The 15938-nt window shown below is 49.3% G+C and overlaps 1 protein-coding gene across 2 annotated transcripts in view; it reads right to left on the reverse strand.

Moving 5' to 3' along the window:
* LOC106745175 (protein groucho-1-like) overlaps nt 1–15938 on the reverse strand; it is a 27984-nt gene that overhangs the window by 10210 nt on the left and 1836 nt on the right. Inside the window, exons 2-6 of one of the 2 annotated variants that reach the window (XM_014620524.1) lie at nt 9631–9728; nt 8498–8561; nt 6371–6415; nt 3611–3748; nt 1009–1285 (exon numbers count right to left, since the gene is read on the reverse strand). In XM_014620524.1, the coding sequence (XP_014476010.1) occupies nt 1009–1285; nt 3611–3748; nt 6371–6415; nt 8498–8561; nt 9631–9728 (622 nt within the window). Of the gene's footprint in view, nt 1–1008; nt 1289–3610; nt 3749–6370; nt 6416–8497; nt 8562–9630; nt 9729–15938 lie in introns of both variants that reach the window. The other variant, XM_014620523.1, reaches the window with a different exon arrangement.

The following is a 15938-nucleotide window of genomic DNA, read 5'->3' on the forward strand; positions in this document are numbered from 1 at the left end:
TCCCCCCCCCCCCCCCTCTCTCTCTCTCTCTCTCATTCCCTCTGTCTCCCTCCGAGAGCGGATACCCGTAATAAAGCGCTTTGAACATTTTCCGGCCGAGGCGAGAGACAGGGTTGTCCAGAGAGAGTCAGTCATTTATATATATATATATATATATGCATGCATGCATATATATATATATATGTATATGTTCAGATATATAGATATATATCTGTATGTATAGATTTTTTTTTACACCCTCGCGCTCCGATCTCTGCTAACTCTGTGACGGTCGCTAGGCTAGGCGGCTCACTCTCACGCGGCAGCGATTCGTTATACCCGGGTATAACGTTAAATCGAACGTGACCGGAGGTCGAAATTTTGCCCTTCGTTAGTTCCCCTCTTTTCTCGTTCGCCGCTGCCGCCGCCGCGTCGTCGATCGTGGCGAGAATAGGGCTGACGATCGAGTCGAGATCGAACTGATGCCGGCACGGGCCACATCTTCCTCCCCCATTCAACGTAACAAAGTTAACGCGAAGAACCGTTCTCGGGGAAAAAGTGAAAAAAAAGTCGAATGGTATAGTCAGTCACGAAAAGATTACAACACTTTTTTGGTAAGTTTCCGAACGCATCCCGTGTCCAACTGGAGAATTTGTTTCTTAATATTTCTCAGAAGAAACTATAATCTTATAAAGCCAGCGGGAAGTCACAGTGGGGCTTTCAAGTCTAGTTGACGTTAGGGGTCAAACTAACTCTACCCTCTCCAGGGCTACTACTATCACTACTAATTCTTAGGAGGTACATTTTCCTATTGGATACGAGATGAGTTGGAAAACTCATCGGAAAAAAAGTGGCGCAGTCTTTCTGTGACTGGTCGTACGAGATAGCAAGACAATAGGGCGAACTGGGATTGCTGAAAGGAACGACGCAGTCGGAGGTTGTGTCGGGACACCCTGTGTGTAACAATGCGATCGCACGGCTGCATAGCGATAGAATGTATACTCTGGCATCGATACACCGACGACTTACCTCCGGTGCTCTTGAGATCGTCGGCCTGACCGCGGTGGATATCCGGCTTGCCGAGCATCGACAGGGAATGCGCGGCGGTGGTCGTGCCGGGGGTCGTGGTCGAGCAGGGCGTCAGTCCGAGACCGAGCAAAGCCGCGGAGGCGGAAGTCGCTACCGGAAGCCCGGCAGCCGGCCCCAATCCTGGAAGTCCAGGTAAACCTGGATGAGCCATCGCTGCGCCCGGTGGCAATTGCCGCGCGTGCATTTGCTGCAGCAGCTGCGGTATCTCCGGCCTCTGCTGCTGCAACGATTTAGATTGGCGTTCGTCAGCCGAAGTGTATTGCTCGGGTGCGTCATGACCGTTGCACACCATCTCGCAGCATGTATGACACTTGACGGTGTGCAAAAATCAGCCTGAAGATAATAATTGTGTGCACGCGCGTGCCGTCTTTATCAATGCTGTCAATTTTGACTGCCCGAACCTCTCAATAACCGAGTGTTTGGCTACTTTCAAATGTTATCAATCATTTTTCTAACGACAGCAGATAATGTCGGAAATGAGTCGTATACTCAGTTACTGGAAGGCTACCCAGGTATTCCGAACTAACAACACTCTCTCTGTGCATGTGCGTGTTTAATTAAAAAGAAGAAAAAAAATACGTAAGTAATAATTTTAGCGTAACATTCCTTCCATGTATTGATATCTGAGAGATTACTTTTTGTCACTCCGCAAGAAACAACCAATATTTCACCTTTTCTTGTTTCAGTGACCGGACAGCGTTATCACTCGTGTTGATCGTGACATGAGAAACCGATGAGAAACAGGTGAGAAATATCCGATTTCCGAACACGACTGTCCCAAAATATCGATCATAAATCGGTAAGAGAAACGCGACGGCCTACGAAGAAGCGCTTTGCAAAGCGCGGCGAGGCGCCCAAAACTCGCGCGCGTTACCTCCTCCTCGTGAGATCGCCAAGTCGAAGAAACGTCGCGTCGCGCGCTCCGGAAGATCACGATATACGTGTCGCGAAACGAAACACGTAACGGTCCGGAGAGCGAAGTTTAACGCGCCGTGAATAATACGCGCGACCGGGTAGCGGCGACGTGCATCGGCGGGAAACAGCGGGAAGAGAAGAGAGGGGGGAGAAGGATCGGGGATCCCCGTCACCACCATCGCGTTTCGCCATCCGAGGTACCGCGCGGGAGGGAAGACGGTGGGGGTGAAAGAGGGGGGTATAACGGGGCGGAGAGGACTATACGTTCCTCGCGCGGTGTTATTAAACGAAATATTGATTCAACCTCTGTTTACTGAATAATACATATTCATGAGGGTTAGCGCTTCTGTCTATTTGCCTTCATCGTCCCTTCATCGTCCCCTCGCGCGTTCCCCTGTCCTCCGTTTTGCGTCCCGCAACCCCGCTCGTACTTTCGTCGCGCAAACCCCTTCACTGCCACCGGTATGCGAGCAATCTCTCTCTCTCTCTCTCTCTCTCGACCGGACCCGGCGTACGTCGTGACACCACTCTCGCGTGCACGTTAATTGTATTCCGCGCAACAGCGACGCGCTGTGATGACGGATTGTCGAGATTGTGGTCTCGCAACCGCGACCTTGTCCGTGCGATCGCACCCTTACCGCACTCTCGTCGCCGTGAGAGACGTTTCTTTGAGCGAGCGAGCGAACGTTAGCCGAATCGTGGCTTAAAGTGACAAACGGTTCTTAGTTTCTTCGATTTAATTATAATGACTCGTAAAAACGGATTTGTGGAAAACTGAGCGAAGCAAATCAAGTAGAATATCAAAGAGAGACGGAGAGAGCAACCGCTTCGACTCTGTAACTGCACTGTTAATTCAAAAGCGTGTAATTTCGCACACTTATGTGCGTAAAATCATATAGTCGATTTTTACGCATTCGTACGCGTGTTATTATTACGATTTTACACACATAAGCGTAAAAATTATACTCTTGAATTTGCAGTGCAATATTTATCCATTTATGTGTATAAAATTGTAATTTTTACATACTTATATACACAAAATTATATCAGTAACATGTGTAAATTACAAATACATAAAAAGTAATTGCATAAAGTGTGTAAAATTACACGCTTGAATTTGAGCAGTGATTATCCCCAACTCTCGAAATAAGAATTTCGGCCGTGGAATTCATTCGTTCGCTCGCGTCGTCAATTCGTGTCCGCTGAAACGCCGGTTATTTTTTTTTCGATGCACCGTGCTTTGTTTCGACAACGGCAGCGGCGGCGGCGACGTCCGTGAGAGCCTCAGAGGAAATTATTCGGGTCATGCGCGCAGGAATCAACTCGGAACTCAATTACACGCGACGCGTCCGCCGAATGCGAATCCCGCGGCGACCGGCGTACGTAGAGCAGCGCCGCGCGTCGCCGCGAGCACGTTTTGCCACGAAAAACGATGAAGAGAACATCGGGAGCAGCCGGATGCTGCCGCCGGTGGGAAGATCATCGTCGGAGGGATAACGATCGAGAGTACCCCGTGTCGCTCACGCGCCGGACTAATTTGTAGATATAATGCAGTACTCGTCGCCGAGTCTATCCGCGTAGTGTCGCGTCCACGTGTTACCGTACCACGTCGTGTTTGTGCACTTACCGCTATTACGGAATTTAAATCCGCCATTGACACCTGCTTCGCCCTCTCGATAGCGGCAACGATTTGTTGTTGGTGATCTTGCGGCAGAAACGGCAGTACTTGAGCGATAATAGCGTTCAGTCTCTTGGATATCTCACTCTGTAACAGAGAGCGATTGCGCATGGCGAATTGTTTAAAAATGTTCAAAATTAACCCTTAGAGTGCGAACCACTCAGAAGCAAGATGATCGCTGTGTGCGACGTGGAGCTAGTTGTCATACAGTAAAAAATGTTTGTGTTAAATTTAACACATTTCACGTGTCCCAAATGGTCTATTGAAATTTTTGTGTTAATTTAATATAAAGTGTATAAGAAAAAAATATATTGAAAAGTAACGCAAATATTACGTTAGAAATTAACACAGAATTAATACATTAATTGACACTGAAGTACAAAATATATTATTTTGGCACTTATACATGTTGAAGATCGATACAATACAAAATTTTGAGATAACATAAACACAATATGTTAAATTATATGATATATTAATATATTCACCTTGTTAACATATTATTTTTTAATATATTCGCCTTGCTAAAGTAACACAAAAATTTGGGTGGATCAAATAATTTGTAACACAAAATTTTTTACTGTGCAGTAACATTGATTGCCCGACGTCTTTAGTCGCTGTTCGCACACGGCGAAGACTTTCGTCACACGTCTATAGACGTGGTTCGCATTCTAAAGAGTTAAAGCGGTTCAACCTTTCAACGTCTGATGGGTCACGTATGTCTCGTAAATCCTAAATTTATAATTTGAAACCCATCATCCTTACGATATAGAAAAAGCTAACATGTCAAGAATTTTTGTTCAAAAAGGGAAAAAAGTCAGCACGGAATATTCAATGTTGCCATTCAGTCACCGGAACAAAAAAAGTGAAGTAGTAACTGCTTCTTGGTAGAAAAGGTAATAAAAAGTAACTTCTCAGATGTAAGAGTAGTGACAAAAGATAACCTTTTTTGTCAAACTCTGAGAATAACTAAGGTCATTTAAGCAAAAAAATAACATTTACTCGAATCTTCCTTTCCCATTTATCTTCGGATAACTTAACATATAACGAGTTCTTTTCATAGTACGGTTTGAAAATTTATAACGTGGAAAAACCAAAGGTATGAACAATATAACATAAGTACTCTTTCGAAGAAGTTTCATTAAGAGAAACGGTAGAAATATATATATAGAACATCTATATTTTATAAATCTAATGGCAGCTCAGAAAAAAGTGATTGTAATGACTATTAGAAACAATAGTGAACTTTTAGTGATTTGTCAAAGAAAAAAAGTAACTGGATAGTAACATTAGGAATAATTAATTCCTTGCATTGGCATTTAACTGGCGGATTTATAGGACGTGTGCATATTTATTTAAGCTCGTGTTCAGAAAGAACGAAAGTATAGATTGTAACTCGCTTTACACCTGTTTTTACTACGCAATCTTAGTTTATTAAGGGTTCCGTTATTGAGAAATAATAACATCATGTTAGGTTTGCGATTAATAATATGCACGTCTGGCTCAGGAAAGCGCAACGTGCATAGGAGACGTCATTGCGACGCGATGGGTCTAATAATTTGCAGAAATGATCATTTGTTCCCAAATTAAACTCGTGTCGAGATAGATACAGCTAATAAAAACAGGAAAGCCCGCGCGAAGAGATTTTCCCTCGGAAAAACGTACCATATCACTGCAAAAATCCAAAATAATTTTTTTTTACACGCTGGATTTGCAGTGGTCTCGGAATCAAGTGTTCCTCGAATACCCTCATCGCTCCATTTCGTTTAACCGATAGCCCGACAACAAACGGATCGGAATTCTCGGCGGGGAGCGCCAACGCGTGGATGTCGCGCGTGAGTTAATAGTAATAGTCGAGGTCCGGTGTGAAGCACGAGCGCGTATCCCACGGCTGTATAGCATCCTCGAGCGAAGAGAAACGCGTCTCTCGGGTGAGTAATGAAAGCGCGAGTCGGACGGCCGACCTCGTCGCCTCGCGTCGTCTTTAAATGCGCGAGTAATGAGCGGGGCTGGCTACATATTTCCGTCGCGATCTCCTGTCAACAGGGCGTTCCTCTATTTTCGTCGCGTCCGTCTGTCCGTTCGCCGGTCTCACGCGTGGATACTAGTTTCGCCGAGTGGATGAGCGAGTGAATAAATGAGCGAGCGTGTGCGTAGGTGCGTGCGTATGATCGTTCCAAGAATAAAGCGCTCGCGGGACGCGCGAATAATGAGACGTATTTACGAGAGGACGAAGGGAGGGGGCGGAAAGCACACCAAGCCCTCCCCCGTCGCGATTCGGTTAAGTCACCGTGAGAATTCCAAAAATGCTGGCGCAGGTTTTTTGAACCTGGCCCAACGTCGACACTGGGTCACGCGGATTAAAGCGAAACACGAGAGCGCCCATCTTTCGCACTGCGAATCCAAGTGTGTGTAATTTTACATGTAGTCACTGTTCACGCATTTATACGCATGTTACAACTATGATTTTACACACGTAAATATAAGTGAGTATATATAAAAATTACACACACTTGGATTTACCGTGTAATTTTACCACACTTATGCGTAAAATTATAATTTTTATACTTTTATATGTGTAGAATTACATTAGTAACACGTGTAAATTACAAACGTGGCGACATAAAGCGTATAAAATTACGCGTTTGGATTAGCAGTGCTCTCTTGTCGAGCGGAAAATCTCGACGACAATTGGGATTTTGTACTTACATGTTTCTGTATCTCCATGTTCAGGCCATATGACATTTCGTAATACTGCAACAGAGAAATTTCCCAGTGTGATTAATGCGTTAGTCTTAGCGAGCTTTGCGTAATTGACGAGCATCTCTCTCTCTCTCTCTCTCTATAACTCTAATTCTCTTCCTCTCGCGCAAATGGGAACAATTAATCCCGGACGGCGACTCCGTCGCGGTTCAGTGCAATTATATGCCTCGGTGAATTAACGATCGATTAACGCGTACACGTAATCCGACAGACATTCCTCGTGAAATCGGGAGAGATTCGTCCCGATTCCCGATCCGCGGAGTCGCCGTTACACCGCGAATCGGCGAATCGCAGCCTACGGTCGGTTGGCGCGGCGCGGGACGGGTTCCGACGCAAACGCGTTATTAATTATCGCTAATCGCGATAACGCACTCGTGTCCGGCCGAGTGTACTTGAGAGACCGCAGTTGCAGACGGAGAAGAGGAGAGGAAAAAAGAAAGAGAGAGAGAGAGAGAGAGAGAGCGCACACGCGCGCTCCGCGTGAGAAATACGAGATGAGGAGGCGAACGCACGCGTGTAACGCGCTCCAGCCGGGTTACAGGTTCTTAATTTTACGGGCCATTAGCCCGGTAATTACACGGGCGAATTAATTGCGCCGTAAGTAAGTTATTTCACCCGAGAGATAGACACGGAGGCGAGGAGGAGGACCAGGCGGAGGAGAAAGAGGAAGAGAGAAGGGGTGGATGCTGGAAACGAGTACCGGGGGGGGGTGGAGTGCACCGCTAGGTTGTTGAGATCGGCTGCAGCGGCAACAGCAATCGCCGAGCGACTCTTTCCCCGGGGGCAATAGCGTTCGTTACGGCGATGCGGCGCGTCCTTAACGCGCGTTAACGAGGCTGGCGCAGCCGCGCCAGAAAGAGACAGCGCGCGCGCGCGAGAGAGAGAGAGATAGGGAGAAAGAAAAAGAAGCGTTCGTATCAAATGGACTAAGCGGAGATTAATTGCGTTTAAACTGGTGGCCCGCGCGCGCGGCGCCTCCGCGCCGATTAGGTCGACGAGAACGCGAGAGAGAAGCTGCGAGGCCGCCGCCGCCGCCGGCGAATTAAAACGGTAACGATAAATTGATGCTACGGGCGTAAAACTCCGACATGGCGTTTTCGATTTAATTATCGCCGCACGGCCGACAGTCGAATAAAGAGGTAAATAAAAGGCTAACAGCGCGAATAGAGCGCGCGTCCGGCCGCGAGAGACGGAGCGCGAACGCGCGATTTTAAAATCGCCCCGCCGTTGATTTGCAGAACGCGCTCGGCCGAAATTTTCCGCGTTATTTTCGCCACGATTTAGCGGCCGGCGCGGTCTCGTTGAAAATTCCACCGCGTGAAAAAAAAAAAAAAGAAANCCCGCCGGCCGCTCGCAAGAGAGTCGCACCAACGAATACGCTCTGCTCCGCTTCTTTTCCATCGTTCCTTCCATCTTTCTATCTCGCGCGTGCGAGAGAGACTCGGAAGTTCATAAATAACTCCCCCGTCGAGGTGTGTCCGTCCTTTTTTCCTATTTGTCACGCCGGAAAGCCGCCGCGCTGATGCTGATCGCGGATGCGGTGGAGAAGGGGCGAGATGAAGAGACGCTGGAATATTAACGAGCCGTAGACCGGCGTCGCCGCTGCGACCTAACAGCGTATTACTTCGTCATTAAGCGTCCGAGACAGCCGCGCGCGCGTTGTAGACTAATTCGATGAGAGCCACTGGCTCTTAGAGTCATTAGCTATGCACGGAAGGTGTGCACAAGCACATATATATATATATATATATATATATATATATATATATATATATATATGCATGCACATACATACACACTTATATACCTGTATAACCAAGTACGCTACGCGGCGTAACGAGCCAATGTAAAGCCCGGCCTCGGCGAGGATGCAATTAATGCTAAGAAGCCGAGGTGGTTTAGCGGTCGAGCGAGCATGATTATTCTGGATACGGAAGACGGGAGAGGGAGAGAGAAAGAGGAGGGCGGGAGGGAAAGCACGGGGAGAGAGAGAGAGAGTCGAGAGGCAGCCGAGGGAAACGTTACGACGCCTAACCGGCACCTCTAACTTTACGACGCAGCGATTGCACTCACCATAACATAGTGTCGCTGAATCTCCATCTTCTCCGAAGCCAGTTTATCGCACTCCATCTTTAACCTGCGCAAAGAAGAAAGAGAAACGTGAAACGCATGCGAGAACACCGAGTCTTGCCCGAGTCTAACACAACCGAGTAGCTCTCGCGGTGAGCGAGGGTGGAGAAACAGAGAAGGGGGCCGGACGAGGGGGAAGAGAGAACGCGAACCGCGAAAACGCGCGTACGTTGCGAATGGAATATCCCTCGTACGTGTGGCGAAGAAAGAAGTGGAAAAAAAGGAGGAGAACAGGGGGGAAATAAAAAAAAAAAGACGGAAGAGCCCGCGTTCGTCGAGCAACGAGAGAAGTTTCGACCCGCGCGCCGCGTGCTGCTGAAAAATGCAACGCCCGTTCGCCCCGTTCGTCGTCGTCGTCGTCCCCGGGTGAAACTCGAAGCCCGAGTCCGCGTACTTCGCGGCCTGCCATTACGTATCCGTCGCGCGAGCACCACGCTCGTAGGATAGCAGCGTGCGCTAACTCGGAAGAGCGCGCGGCAGCTGCGTTCGTTCCCAGACTTTTCTCCGCCGAGCCCCGCGCGACCTCCTGCCGCCCCCGTCGATACCGTTCGCTATATCCTTACGCGCGCTTCCGCGTCAGACGTAGAAAGGGGGGGGGNGGGGGGGGGGGGGGGAATGGAGACAAAGAAAAAACCCGAGTCGAAATTTTGGTCCTGTGTTAAACTTTTAACTGTGCAACATAGTAGGAGCGAAAATGGCAAAATAGGTTCAATTTCAATTCTAATAATATAACACAACCTCTACTTTGACTCCTGATGATGCCTTAAATTACCGTTTTCGCTGTTTTAACTATCAAAATAGATTGCCGAAAGTAGCATTGAAATTCAATCTGTAGAATTAAAGGTTCAAGGAGGAAGTTAAAGAGTGTAAGCATCATCAAAGTAGGTTTTTACTAATATATAAACCGTCCAAAGTAAGCGCAAACTATCCTTAAGAGCGCCAGAATAGCAACAAAATTTCGACTTGGGGGTAAAAAAGAAAAACGGGAACTACTTCGCGTAGGGGGTTTCCCCTCTGTGCCATCCTTCCCACCCCTTCGCGAAACGCGTCGTGATAAGGTCTCTCTCGCTACTCACGTGTTGTTCTGCTGCTGCAGGTAATCAAATTCTTGCTTGATCCTGTCGCAAGACTCCAGAACTGTGAACTTAATCGGTTGGCCGGGCTGGGGAGGAACCTGCAAAAAAAAAACAAGAACGTTTTCCGTCAGTCATACATCGATCCGCGTCGCAGAAACACCACGATCGATTCGCGACAGGCAGACGGACAGACGGGACAGACGAGCCGATCGGCCGGCCGGCCGGCTTGCGAGAGATCCACTCCCGTCTGTATCGAATAATTAACTCCGTACAGCTGTTCGACCACGAAAGGGCAGAGGGGTGCCGTGCGAGCGAAAGTGATAGGAGGATGAGGAGGACGAGGGGGAGGTCCGTAGATTGGAGCCTCGCACGAGCGCGAGGGTGGATGGGTAGGTCGATGGATGGATGGGTGAGTGGTAGATGGTAGATGTACACACACACATACGAATACGCACACGGACGCGTGTGCATACGCGATTACACGAGGTGGCCCGTGTACGGTCGGCAATAGTCGGCACGATCTCGGCCCGAGAGAGCTGCGACGGCGGCTCTCGCTGGCGCGCGCACGCAGAGAGAGAGCAAGTGTTAATTACATGTTTGCGGTGTCCGCGAGGATTACACGCTACAACCGAAACTACGAGCCTGCGCTCTGTCACGTGTGTGTGTGTGTGTGTGTGTGCGCGCGGACGTGTGCACACGACGCACTCCCGACTGTGTTTGTGTTTATCGCGTGTGCGCGTGTGTTTATCTGTGTGTATCTACGCATAAATACAATATACATATCCATATCGTTAACATCCTCCGAGTGCGCGGGAACATCGCGTCCTTCGGCGGATCCGTGCGCTCCATCGCCACCTCGCGCAGCGAACGACGACATTTGGCGGAGACACCACCCGGAGATAAGAGCGCTCGATCCGTCCACAAGGAGCGGAAATGCTCTTGGGCCCATATTCTGAACTCGCTTTTATCGATAACAGTGCCTCCAAGGGCCAGTTTCACAGCCCCCGATTAACTTAATCGGCCGATTATTCCATTGGAATTGACCAGTCGCATTTGTCGTTAAATAGAATTGACCAGAAGTAACCAATCGAGGTTGATACTTAACCGGTCGATTTAGTTAACCGGAGATTGAAACCCGCCCTAAAAGTGGCTTACAAGCCATCTGATTGAAGGCCGAGGAGCCACATTTGAGACACTTTTACTGATAAAAGTGAGCTCGGAATATTGACTTCGGTCCCGAGAGATCATCGTCTCGCGAGCGTTTCACTCGATCACGACGTGAAGTCACGGGACGACGTCTTAAGGCGTCCGCTTGCTCGTAGGAATCGAAATCGTCGCGAGTTTCGCAAGATAAACGACGTGCCTATCGGTGTTTCATTTTCCTTCGATGGCTAGCGGTACGCGCGTCGAAGTTTATGAGCACTCACAGGATTCTCGAAAGCGAGAGAGAGAGAGAGAGAAGTGAGCGTGAGAAGAAAAGGAGACGGGTATCTCACTGCCTCACGGTAGGTAGATGAAACAGACGGAGGAAACGGATCTCCCAGCAGAGAAGAGGAGAGAGAGTAAGAGAAAACGAGGAAGCGACAGAGAAGGACTTGTGGAACTGCGCGAGAGGGGCACGGGCAGGACGACGGCCAAAGGTGGCGGCCGCGACGAGGGAAGTTGCGGTTCCCGTGGTCGCCGTGGTTGCGGCTTAGGCAAATTGAGATAGTTCGCTAACCACCGACCAGCTGACCCGACCGTCACGCCAGGATGCTGCTCTGTCGGATGGCACATGCCGCACGGCGCACGCCGCTCCTCTCTCTCTCCCTTTCACTCCTCCCCTGATATTCCGCACCGTCTTCCTTTCTCTCGCGGATCTCGGGAGGATCTCTCGAGAGTAGCGCATCGTCCTCGCCCGATCACTCGCTCGCGCGCATAAATCATCTCCGCGCCCGAGACGCGAATTAAACCGTTAGCGCGCGGTGGCGGCAACACACGGGGCTCTGTGTGTCGGCGATGCCGCCGCGCGACCGAGCACCACTGCCGGCGGGACCGGGCAAACAGCACTGTATCGTATTTGTGTGCTTAGCCCGGCAAATGTTAGCCAGCATATCGCTTATGGTGCTTGTCGAGCGAGGGTGATGGTCGATAGTTTCCGCAGCGGCGGGAAGGGTAAGAGGCCCCGACTCGCTCGCTAGCGAGTATAGAGGTATACTCGGCATCGCCGTGCTTCGCGTCGGCTATAGCAAGCGTCGATCACTACGTGGACAGACGAACGAACGAACGAACGACGACGCATACGTCGGAGAGGCGGTGTTTGTCCATCCGTCTATATAGGGCTGTTTGTCCTTGCTCTCGGTGTTTGAAGAACGTCAGGATCCCGGTCTGTGCAAACTCCTCATTATTGTGAACAGTGTACACGGACTATAAGCGAGCGTGCGCGCGCGTCCACCCGCCCGCCCGCCCGTCCGTTTGTCCGTCCGGTCGCCGAAGTTACACGTGTCAAGTCGCGCGTCACGTGTGCGCATACACGATCTCGCAATTTTTTTCGCGTGCTGACTGGCCGGCGACGACGGCGGTGCGTGTCGACAAAAACGCCACGCCACCGTCGCGGGAAAAACTCACCAGCGGAGGCGCGACACTGTCGAGAGAGATCGGGTCGACTGACAGCGAGTTTTTCTTACACGCTTACGCTCTCTCGGATTATTAAACCGCCTCTCGTTATCGCGACTATGTCTCTCTCTCTCTCTCTTTCGCACTCACTCGTTCGCTAACTCGGCCGATCATTCACCACTCGCGTTATGATTCCCCTTGCATTACATGTAGCCGAGTCGAAACACGCACTATCTCGAGATAATGCATCGGCGATTAAGCATGAGAGATCCGTTACGACTAAATTAACGGTCGCAATTAACGTCAGTCCATCATTACGTCACACCTCATAACGCAACGTACGTCCAAATACTTCTTATTTACCGTATTGTCATCGCTCGCGTAATTATCATTACGAATCGCTAAACAGGCCAGTGTCAATATTTCACGGTAACGTTATAAAACGCGTCACGAATTTCTACGAGAGCGACGAGAAGGGGGAAGGGGGAAGTTTGAACAGCCGGGCGAACGCTTAGCGTTTCTTATCCGAGAGCTCCCGGAGCTCTCTCTCTCCAAACGTGAGACGTGGTCGATCGAATCGCGACTCGAATTACTACTTCTTGTCTGGTTAAGTTCAATTCCTTTGAATTGATTAGCGACGATCGTTCAGACGATTGAAAAACTCCGCGCCGGTAATCAATCGCAGACTCGATGACGAGGGAGGAGAATTTTATCGCGTCTTTGATTATGCGATAGACGGAGAAAACGCGCGGCGAGAAAAATGACGCATGTAAGATAAACACGCGAGATTAAGTCACTCTCATGAAACAAAGAGGGTGTGGACAAAAGAAAAGGAGAAAAGAGATATGTATCGAAATAGATACTAAAAATAGACCACGAGCAAACGTACGACGACATGCGGGGCCCCGATAAGGATCAACGAGTTGTAACTCTTAAATACCGATCGCTCGTTGGGCACAAGAGGTCGAAAGCTCTCGAGTCGATCCAACCAATAGATCTAATTTCTAAGGGCCGTCGTCGTCAGTGCGGGCGTCGCGATTGGCGCAAGCCCATCGTGGTCAACTTCGAAGGACCCGATGATACACGAGAGCTCCACGTGTGTGTTTGTATGAGGGGAAGAAGGGAGGAGTAACCGTTGAAACTTTCCGCCTGGGGTTTCGTAATGATCGACGGGCCGGTTTGCCCGGAAATAATATTTGTACAGCTTGTACGTCAACAGCCCTGGCGGCCCTGCAGAGTGCCAATAACCACCGCCTGTGTCAACTCGGTCAAGCACTGGAGCGTCGACGACGACGACGGCGGCGACGACGACGTTGGTGACGACGAGGAGTCACGATGCCGAGAAGGAGGTTGCGATCCATCCGAATATCGAGAGCATCGACAGAAAGGACGAGATCGGGGAACGATGACGACGGCGCGTCCGAAGCGTCGACTGCGCGATGGAGGGCAAATCAGATATTAATTTTAGCCAGCTATACTTATTTTTGAGTTTTTAACTCTCCGTTAGTCGCAATATCCAATAGATGCACGTTCAAGCTACAACATATCGCCGTTGCTCGAGATCGAACTCGTCCTTATCAGTGTTCTTTCTTTGTTCTTCAGTTTTTTATGTACTTTAGTGCCTGGCCTATTAGCCAAGTGCTAATGAAAGAAAAATTGTTTCAAGAAGCGGTGGAAAATAATGGGGGAAAATTAATGTACCTGTGAGGCACATTACGATCATTCATGGGTGAAAAATATTGAGACTAATGGAAGGTTAATTCTCGCCACACTCCTGTCCGTGAGACTTCTCGCTTTGTCATTTTTATTCTAATTAATATTTTCAAGCCTGTGAGAATCGGAAATAGAGAGTCCGAATAAGAGATTTATATCAGGTCAAGAAAATGATTTGGATTTAAACTAAACTTGATATTAGAAAAATTTATTTTTTATTTTTTATTAATTATTAGGAAAAGAAATTGTAAAAAGGAGTGTTTTCGGAAAAAAAATTCTCAGATAGTTTTACAAATGGGATTTAAGAAAAAATAACGTTCGTTCGTTGCAGCGTACATCTGTTACTTTAAGAAAGAAAACAACAATAGTACGTCATGTGAAAACTAGAAAGCTGAAAAAGGTTCAGCGGTCCACCGGACCCGAGTGCGACGAGCTAAAATCAAGCTTTTCGTTAACGACACGTGTGTGCAGCCGTTGTTTTCGTTCTTTCGCGATTCGCGGCACGTAGCGCGAATTAATCGAAGGCATCGCGCGGCCCGGCGGTCTGGTCAGAGGCGGGCGTTCCCTATTGGCCGCGATCGAACGCATTATCGCCGCGATAATAATTAGCAAATTCGTTACTGTCGTGCGAGTACGTGACTCAATCTCTCGAGCGCGGAGATTACGCGACGGCACGATTATTCCGCAGAGAATCGAAACCATTCTTTTTCACCAGGTCGAAATTTAATCGGGTCCGCACTACGTATCTGACGTGCGCGAAAATTGAGTCGCGATAATAATGCGCGCGCGTGCGTCTGTGCGAGTGTAGCCGCGTGTAATAATAGATCGAAATCGGCCGACGGCGGCGTCATTAAAGGTATGACGCACGCCCTCGTTCGCAGAAGTTTCTTCCAGCAGTTTCATCTGAGATTCCGTCGGACGGCCGGGGGTCGTGATGGTGGTGGTCGTGTCAATGGATAGAGAGAGAAAGAGAGAGAGACGAGGTGGCCAACTGTTTGCACGTGACGAGATTTATAATGCTCGCGCCAATTGCACGTAACACGCTTCGCTCATTCCGCGGTGTAATTCATCGCGGTGTAATTACCAATGCATATTGCGGTTCTGCGGAAGCGCGCGCGAGCGAGCGAGCGAGCAAACCCACGGTCCGCAAATTTCATGCCCGCGCGAGATACCGTTCCCCTCCTCTCTCTCTTTCTCTGTCCTCCCTCTCTTCCCCTCGTTCTTCCCAACCCCTTCCCACCCCGTCTCCCTCTCTCGTTTCGATTTCAATTTTGTCCCCGTCTCTTCCTTTCCGTCGCGCCCGGAAATAATTACAGCGAGAGAGATCGATCCGTGTCGTCGTCGACGGCGGCGGAACACTAATGAGATTACCGCCGCACGCTTGTGCAAAGGTATTATCGTAAAAAGGTATTAGGAGAGAGCGTGCAAATAGAAATAAAGTAAATAGCGAGCGTAAGTCGGACGGCGCTCTCCGGGAAGTGTTCCGTCGGCCGTCGCGTCTTCCTCGGGTTACGTCGATTTCTTCCCCATCCTTTTTTCTTTACGCTGGTAACACGTGCAAATGATTCGAGCGCTCGATTCCCGGCGAATCCGAGTCGATTCGGTAATCCCCGCATCCGTTCGTAAAGCGAAGAGTTTACTCGACCACTGACACGTGTTACCTCGTGACTCTCGAAACAGCGAGAAAGCGGCGAGTCCGACGCGGATCACGAGGCCAAATTTCGGAGCTGGGGAAAAATCCGTTGCGGTGAGAAAATCCGCACGTTTTTGGAAGTCTTCCAGGAAGGTCTGCTTGCCATCGCAACGACGACGGCAACGAGCACATCCATTTTTGAGGGTCGTCCTCCTCTCCCCCTCTCCCCGCGTCTATTTTTCCGCTTTTCCGTTTAGCTTTTTTTCTGCCCGCTTTTCCAGGCATGAGCGCGGGTAATCGGCGGAGCGCCGTGCGCGCGCGATGGCAGCTACAGATATAACGTAATTGTGGATTGCGAGCGAGCGAG

This window comes from Dinoponera quadriceps, unplaced genomic scaffold (assembly GCF_001313825.1).
Source record: "Dinoponera quadriceps isolate SergipeBrazil2010 unplaced genomic scaffold, ASM131382v1 scaffold1425, whole genome shotgun sequence".
NCBI lineage: Eukaryota > Metazoa > Arthropoda > Insecta > Hymenoptera > Formicidae > Dinoponera > Dinoponera quadriceps.